This window comes from Neopelma chrysocephalum, unplaced genomic scaffold (genome assembly GCF_003984885.1).
Source record: "Neopelma chrysocephalum unplaced genomic scaffold, ASM398488v2 Primary Assembly neopelma1_166, whole genome shotgun sequence".
In the NCBI taxonomy this organism is placed as follows: domain Eukaryota; kingdom Metazoa; phylum Chordata; class Aves; order Passeriformes; family Pipridae; genus Neopelma; species Neopelma chrysocephalum.
Window position 1 is genome coordinate 1,579,422 of NW_020897828.1, and position 8,570 is coordinate 1,587,991.

The window sequence follows — 8,570 nt, forward strand, 5'->3', positions numbered from 1 at the left end:
TGCCAGGGGAGGGTGCTGTTGGGTCCGCCATGGAGGGTGCGCGGGGCACGGGGCGGTCCCGGAGCGGTCGCTTCCCTTGGGAAGTTCCCTCGCAGCGCCGCCTTGGAGTTTTCCTTCTCTCCCGTGCCTCATGTCCCGGGGGGTTGTGCCGAGCCGGGAATTGGGGTGGTGCTAGCAGAGGCTTCCCAGTTCGAGAGGTGGGATGGGATGGGGTGGTGTTGTCCTGGGCGCGCTGGAGGAGCCCGACAGCCTGTGGGTGATCCCGGTTCCCAGCGCGGCCTCCCTCCTTGCAGGGAAAACCTGCGCTCCTGAGGGTCAGTCCAGGGCGCTTTTGGCAAAGCGAAGAATATTGGGAAAAGGTTCTTCCCGCAGAGGGTGGTTGGGCACTGACCAGGCTCCCCAGGGCAGTGGGCACGGCCCCAAGGCTGCCAGAGCTCCAGGAGGGTTTGGACAACGCTCTGAGGGACAGGGGGGAGTGTTGGGGTGTCCTGGGCAGGGCCAGGGCTTGGACTGGATGATCCTTGTGGGTCCCTCCCAATTCAGGATATTCCGTGATTCTGGGAAAGATGATCGAGTTCCACCCCCTGCCATGGGCAGGGACACCTTCCATAATCCCAGGTTGCTCCAAGCCCCGTCCAACCTGGCCTTGGACACTTCCAGGGATCCAGGGGCAGCCACAGCTTCTCTGGGAATTCTATCCAAGCCCCTCCCCACCCTCACAGGGAATGAAAAGTACTTTAAATATTTGTAAGTAACTTTTTTTTTTTTTTTTAAATTCAGTAAAGAAAAATCTGCTTAATATGAAGAAAAACAGAGGTCGGACAGGTCGGAAGAGAAGAAGAAAACACTTGCAGGGTTTTGTGGATGGAGGTACTATCCCTGAAAGTTAAACAATAAAATAACCAATTGCTTTCCAAGGTGTCATTCTGTGGTTTATATTTGCAAACACCTTTGTGTTTTTTTGCTCTCAGGCACGTGGTAGGATTGTTGGGATTGTCCTGGGCAGGGCCAGGAGCTGAACTCAATGGTCCCAACGTGTCCCTTCCAACTCAGGGCATTCTATGATTTGCAAAAACCTTTGTGTTTTGAAAATGATAATAATAATAAATGTTACATGTTTTTAATATGCAAATATTGTAGCATTAGTTTACAGTCACCAGCATGGCATGGTGAATACTGTGAGCTCTCTTTTCTGGCTCATGACAAGTACTACATTACTCTTAAATTCCTTGAATATGCTGAATAACTCACACAATTCTGAGACCTCCCAGTGCCCAGAATTTAGTAAGTTAGTTCTAGGGGAGCCTTTCTCACTAATTTTTTATGCTTTAAAATGTCCAAAATTTGTTTGTCTGACTATACAGTGAAATTTTTAAATTTCCTTTATTTTCCAACAGAAAATTATAGCATTTTATGCAATTAACCTTTTTTTTTTAAATTTATTTTTAGTGAACTGCAGTCACAAGCTGGAATACATTAAACTTAAGAAGTGGCTCAAAGACAGAGGATTTGAAGACAGTATTTTAAGGCCAGCAGAGTTCAGGGGTAATGTTTTAATTTTTTTATTGATGGTACAAATTTCTGATTCTTCTAAGAACGGTAGATTCCTGATGTAAGTTTTTTACACCTGGCTGGCATCAGGAAAAAAGTCAGTTACTGTTAGTCTTTTAAGGATTTTTGGCAAATGCACATGAATATCAATTTAACAGAAACAAAACTTGCACACCTATGCTGAATTCCTGGTAAAAGCTGAAATTTTTAGTGTTAGTGGCACAGTTTTAAAGAAGTGTTTCTGTGTTTCCAGCATTGGAACCTAACCTTGTTATCATTTGTTCATCTTTTTTTTTCCTCAAGCAAGTTCAGCAGATCTAGTGATAAATTATTTTAGAGCTGGGATTCACTTAGTAATTTTTACAGTAAAAGTATATATTTTTATTTTTTTCTCTTTAAGTAGGTTATGTATCCAAATTTTTTGCAATATTAATAAAGAGTAGAAAGAATAGAATGAATCAGAGAAAAATATTTTGACTAGAAATTGTGAAGTTTAGTTAAAACTTAGAAACCAAGAACTGCAACTGGTGATGAGAAATATGTTTGAATTAAAAATTGAGAAAAACAAGTGGAATAATTGCTAGAACTGGGAGAAAAAGGAGTTGAATAATGGCTAGAACTGAGCAGCAAGTGCTGCAGGGGATGCAGGGAAAGGGTCCTGAGAATTAAAGAGAGTTGGAGAACAAAGAAATTAAATATATATATGGAACAACCCATAACTGGCTTTTATGGTTTGGAAGAAATAATGTCTATTCTTTTAGAGCTTTTCCTTGCTGACCTGACCATAGATTCCTGATTTCACATATATACATGTATTTACTTGTGCTTTTTGTTCCTGCCTCAGAGACAGGAAGAGGACTGATGGCAACAAAAGCTCTTCAGGTCAGTGATGTTGGTTCTGCTGCAGGAGCTCCTCAGGTTCTTTTGAGGTGGAATGAGTTTTTGCAAGAAGCAAAGCTTAGAATTCCAGACAAGGTCTTCCCAATCCCTGTTGTGAATGTAATTTCTGGCCTCTGAGCTTCACTTTGAAACTTGTGTTGGTAGATTAATTAATAGGAACATAATTTCTCAGGCATTTCCAGCAGGAAAGGGGAATAATAGAAAAAAATTCCTTGCCCTGTGGATATTGGAAATCTGACTGAAAAAGCTTCTTGGAAAAGAGGTTTATTGGAGAAGTTTCCTAAATGATGTGAGGATAGTAAATGAAATAATGGTGAATCAGACCCAGGATCTTTGGCAGAACAGGGAGTAAAGCAAGAGGTGGGAAGGAGATGCAGTGGAAAAGTCACGTGCAGAGGACAGTTTGTGTTCTCATCCTGGCTCAGGTTGAGACCTCAGAAGCCAGAGGTTTTCCCCAGTGCTGGGAGCCTGCAGTGAGTGCAGAGCACTGAACCCAACTGGGCTGGAACAACAGGGAAAAATCAGGAGAAGAATGCGAAGAGCATTGACTCGCTCCATGTCCTCTCCCTGCAGCAATGGGCACATGTGGCTCCAGCCAGGCATGAAAGCTGATTTACACACAGCAGCTTGGCCAAGCAAGGTCAGGGTAGACATGACCTAAAATGTCCCTTTACCACGTGCTGCTGTGTTGATGGAAATTCAGCTGTTTGTGAGACCTAATCTAGAACATATAGAATCATGGAATCATCATAGAATCAGCTGGGTTGGAAGGGACCTCCGAGATCATCAAGTCCAACCCTTGATCCAACCCCGCTGTGGTTCCCAGCCCATGGCACTGATGCCACATCCAGTCTCACCTTAAAAACCTCCAGGGATGGAGAATCCACCACTTCCCTGGGCAGCCCATTCCAATGGCTGATTACCCTCTCTGGAAAGAAATTCTTCCTAATATCCAACCGAAACCTCCCCTGGCACAGCTGAAGACCCTGAGCCCTCTTGTCTTGCTGAGAGTTGCCTGGGAAAAGAGACCAACCCCCCCCTGGCTCCCCCCTCCTGTCAGGGAGTTGCAGAGAGTGAGGAGGTCTCCCCTGAGCCTCCTCTTCTCCAGGCTGAACAGCCCCAGCTCTCTCAGCCTCTCCTCACAGCACTTGTGCTCCAGTCCCTTCCCCAGCCTCGTTGCTCTCCTCTGGACCTGCTCCAGGACCTCAATATCCTTCCTGAGCTGAGGGGCCCAGAACTGGACACAGCACTCCAGGGGTGGCCTCACCAGTGCTAAGTCCAGGGGCAGAATCACTTCCCTGGACCTGTTGGCCACACTGTTCCTGATCCAGGCCAGGATCCATTGGCCTTCTTGGCCACCTGGGCACACTCTGGCTCATGTTCAGCTTCCTGTCAATCTCAGTGCAAAGAAAGGGAGTAGCCAGGCACAGACTTTCTGTGAACAGTGATGGTTTGTACTGGCTGCAATTTTCCTCTTTTCCTGGGCTGGGACTCTTCAAACCCTCCCAGTTCCCATAGGAGTATGAAATGAATCACTTACACTTGACTTTTCCTGTTCTTTGTGTGTGATTATTGTTTTTTCTCTTCCCTCAAAGGCAGGGGATCTCATTATTTCACTGCCTGAGAAGTGTTTACTCACCACAAGCACTGTCCTTAGGAGCTGCCTGGGAGGATACATTAAGAAGTGAGTGAAAAGTGACACTTGATGGACAAGTTGGCCTGGAGTGTGGGTTGTTCATTGGTAGATGGATCATCTGAAGTGGTGGGAGAGCTTTAAACTGCACTCTCTGAGTGGTAACTATTTCTTGTGGCCTTTCATGGGTGTGGAATGCTCTGATAGGAAAGGTTTGGGCTGAAAACATCCCCTTTTAGCTCAGCAGACTAAAGCAAAGACTGGAACTTGACCTGCCTCAGAGCCAGCTTGGACCTAAATGTCACTTAGGAATGATTTCTTGGGAATTTGTGAATAAGCTTCAGTAGGAGAAGGAAGATAAAAAGGAGTTGCAGAGCAGTCACATGAACGTGGCCTTTTAGAAAATTCGGAACAAAGTCCTGTGCTGGACATTGAGCCCTTGTATTTCCTAAAAAACCCCACCCCACCCCAAAAAAAACTAACCCAAGGGGTGAACCTGAAGTTGTTATTCCAAACCAGCTTTTATTGCCCCTTTGAAACCATCCAAAGGGCTTGGAGGTGAACTACAAAGCAGTTTAAAATAGAAGCTTTTTATGACATCTAAAAAGAACCCTTAGAGAGATAAAACACCCAATTCCCATCTCACCTCTGAGTATCTGCTGGGTTGGTATTTTTATTTATTTTTCTTTTATTTTCTAATAGATGGAAGCCTCCTGTGTCTCCTTTGATGGCACTGTGCACGTTTTTAATAGCAGAGAAACATGCTGGGCACAAATCCCCCTGGAAGCCATACCTGGATGTTCTACCCAAGACTTACACTTGCCCTGGTTGTTGGGAACATGATGTAGTGAACCTTCTTCCAGAACCTTTAAGAAAGAAGGCTCAGGAGCAGAGAACAACCATCCACGAGCTGTATTTGTCTTCCAAGGCTTTTTTCTCTTCCCTGCAGCCTTTGTTTGCTGAGGACGCAGGAACTATTTTTACCTACAGTGCTTTGGAGTGGGCTTGGTGCACTATTAATACCAGGACAATATACATGAAACATCCACAGAGGGAATGTTTTTCTCTGGAGCCAGATGTTTATGCACTGGCACCATATTTAGATCTGCTGAACCACAGTCCAAATGTTCAGGTGAGAAACTAAAAATAGATCACTTGATTTCTTTATTTGTAAAGGCACTGTCTCGATACAATAGGCATTTATTTGATGGATTAGGAGGGTGTGGAGGTCAGGGAAGGATCTCCCAGTGGGAAAAATGTCAATTTGGGAGCATGTAAAGGGTGAAGACTCGTGGGTCATAAATACACTGGAGTTTGTTCTTCAACCCAAGGCAGTTGAATAAAAATGATTAGGGTGAAGATCACCAGGAACTGGAGTGACAGGACAAGGGGCAAAGGCTTCAAACTGCCAGAGGGCAGAGTTACATGGGATATTGGGAAGGAATTCTTGGCTGTGAGGGTGGGGATAGAATTCCCAGAGAAGCTGTGGCTGCCCCTGGATCCCTGGAAGTGTCCAAGGCCAGGTTGGATGGGGCTTGGAGCAACCTGGGCCAGTGGAAGATGTCCCTGCCCACGACAGGGGGTGGATTAGATGATCTTAAAGGTCCCTTCCAAACCCAAACCATTCTGGGATTCTGTGATTCCACACTTCAAATTCAGTTCATGCAGCAACAGGGAGAGCCCCTGGGTGAGATTTGCACCCAGGGGAGCTTTTGGGAAGGGCCATTTGTGAACATAACCCTGCTCTGCTTCCCTAAAAGGCTCAGCTCCTGCCACAGATTCCAAGTTACACAGTCCCTGGGTTACTTCACCTCTCCCTGAAGCTTCTGAGCAGCCTTAGGGAAGTGTGGAGAGCAGTTCCACCTTCTGTCAGGGTCTGAGTGCCAACACAGAGCTGGGGCAGCACAGGAAGGGCCAACTCTGCACGAAACCATCTTTATTTGTAGATTTGGAGCCTCTCTAATAAACCTGCCCAGTGGGTGGCACATGGTGCGGGCCAGGGCTTTGATGTTTGTTCTTCACACTCATGGGCTGCCTTTTTAGACCTCTGAAACACTTTTCTTCCAGTGTTAGAGAAATGTTCAGTACTTTTGGATCTTAATATTCGAGGTTTGGTTCCTTTTTTCACCCTGCCAAGAGTAAAACCTTTTCTTTTTTAACTCCACCCAGGTGAAGGCTGCATTTAATGAGCAGACAAGGAGCTATGAAATTTGGGCAAATTCACAGTGCAAGAAATATGGAGAAGTTTTTATCTGCTATGGACCTCATGATAATCAGAGGCTGCTCCTGGAATATGGATTTGTTGCCATGGATAACCCTCACAGCAGCGTTTATGTCTCATCAGGTTGGATTTATGGATTGTCACTGAAAGCACTTCCAAGAAGTGGAATAGGGTGTGATACCTCTGCATAGAATTTAAGAATTAGAGTTCTAAAATTAAAAATGCTCTTTGTTAACATTTTCTTTTAAAAAGTTGTGATTCTTAGCAGAATCTATATAGAAATTCCAACTGAATGTCCAAGGTTTTACATTGACTCGAGCATTGAAGTCCTGATCCTCACAAACTGAAGTTGCTGAGGGTGGTTCATAACTTCAGTCTGAGTCAGGATTTTTGCTGTAAGGACACAAGAAACACTTTTGTTCTGTGAAATTTCACTAAATTGTAGCAGGTTTTTTTTTTGTTTGTTCCTTTCAACCTTGAAAAATATGGTTGCAGTGTTATTTCAGAATTGATGATTGTGCTTTATACTATGTAGCATTTCTTTAAATATCTAAAATGTATTTTTATGCAGATACTCTCCTCAAATATCTTCCACCCCTGGACAAGCAGAGAAAGGCAAAACTGTCCATTCTAAAGAATCATGATTTCCTAGAGTAGGTATCTGGAGTTCTTTGTTTCCTGGTGAGCTTTCTTTTCAGTATTTTCTGGGAGGCAAATTTTGCTTCTAGTATCAAAATCCTGCAAAAAATAATTATTTGATTTTTTTTTTAACAAACTAATATTCCTGTGAGAGGATGTAGAAGTTGTAAACACCAGAATCAAAGCTGGAGATCTCCCCTTGTGAGGAAGAAAACTATCACACTGTAAAAACTCACTTATATTTTCTTACCACTTTGGACTTTTTAGAAACCTGACCTTTGGCTGGGATGGACCATCTTGGAGACTCCTCACAGCCCTCAAGTTGTTAAGCCTTGGAGCAGATGAATTGTAAGTTTTAACACTCAGAATATTTAGTCCTTGTGCCATTTTCTTCTATTTCACAGAATCACCCAAGTTGGGAGAGACTTCCAGGATCATCCAGTCCCACCCCAGCACCACCACAATCACCCCCAATCCCTGTCCCCAAGGGCCACATCCAGACACCTCTGGGACACTCCCAGACATAGGGACTCCAGCACCTCCCCGGGACACTTATTCCAAGGCCTGACCACTCTGGCAGGGAAAAATTGTTTCTAATCTCTGATCTGAACCTCTCCTGGTGCAGTTTGAGGCCATTTCCTCTCCTCCTTTCCCTCGGGACATGGCAGCAGAGCCCGACCCCCCCTCCCTGCCCCCTCCTGTCAGGGAGTTGGGGAGAGCAATGAGGTCCCCCCTGAGCCTCCTCTTCTCCAGATAAACCCCCCCAACTCCCTCAGCTGCTCCTCACAGGACATGTTTTCCAGCCCCTTCACATGTTTTCCAGCCCTTTCAATGTTTTCTGGACCCTTCACTATTTGCTCTTTGCTGGCTGGGTGGGAGATCCTGGGACAATGGGATTGGATCTCCTGTGTTGTCTCTCATTGACTCCAGGTGAGAAGTGAAAAGAAGAAAGGCAGAGAACACCATGAAATGTAAAATCCTTGCCTGTTCTGCTTTGGTCTTTTGCTTTCTTGTATTAATAACTCCACCCCATTGTTTCCCTTTCTATTTCAAGATATTCCTTTAAGGTTCAGACTCCAGGCCTTTTTCCTGTTGGTTTGATGCAATTTTGAATGATTTCTTTGATTCATATGTTCCATAGTTTGCTGTTGAAATTCTAGGGCTAATAAATTACTGAACTCCATCTGCAGTGACTGTCAGGGCAGTTTGATCATTTATTCCAAATGGCAAATCTGCCTCAGACAGCAGGGATGGAAAATGCTTACCTGGGCATTGCTGGGAACAGTAAATAATTAAAACCAGCTCTATTGTTCCGAGCTGTTTATGCTTTGAAGCTTCATTGCTGAGTGGAATAAGCTGATGTAAGAACTAAAAATAAATCCCTGTGGTTACAGGCCCAGGTGAGGGGAAGTTTAGGAGAACCACATGTTTTATCCCTGAGCTGGGAATTGCAGCAATTCGCTGTGTGTGGTTCAAACGTTTGGGTTCGACCATTTTGGTTCCAACATTTTGGTTCCAACATTTTGGTTCAACATTGTGATTCATGCATTGTGGTTCAAACATTTTGATTCAGCATTTAGGCTGAAACATTTGGGCTGAAACATTTGGGCTGAAACATTTGGGCTG

At 44.6% G+C, this 8,570-nt stretch overlaps 1 protein-coding gene across 3 annotated transcripts in view; it reads left to right on the top strand.

Annotated features, from left to right (window-relative positions):
* Positions 1-798: 798 nt before the first annotated feature.
* Positions 799-8,570, top strand: part of SETD4 (SET domain containing 4) — a 9,902-nt gene continuing 2,130 nt past the window's right edge. For 2 of the 3 annotated variants that reach the window (XM_027701775.1, XM_027701777.1), the window contains exons 1-8: positions 799-870; positions 1,450-1,545; positions 2,396-2,433; positions 4,047-4,135; positions 4,787-5,216; positions 6,254-6,428; positions 6,877-6,958; positions 7,212-7,292. In XM_027701775.1, the coding sequence (XP_027557576.1) occupies positions 801-870; positions 1,450-1,545; positions 2,396-2,433; positions 4,047-4,135; positions 4,787-5,216; positions 6,254-6,428; positions 6,877-6,958; positions 7,212-7,292 (1,061 nt within the window). In that variant the 5' untranslated portion in view covers positions 799-800. Of the gene's footprint in view, positions 871-1,449; positions 1,546-2,395; positions 2,434-4,046; positions 4,136-4,786; positions 5,217-6,253; positions 6,429-6,876; positions 6,959-7,211; positions 7,293-7,998 lie in introns of all 3 variants that reach the window. The other variant, XM_027701776.1, reaches the window with a different exon arrangement.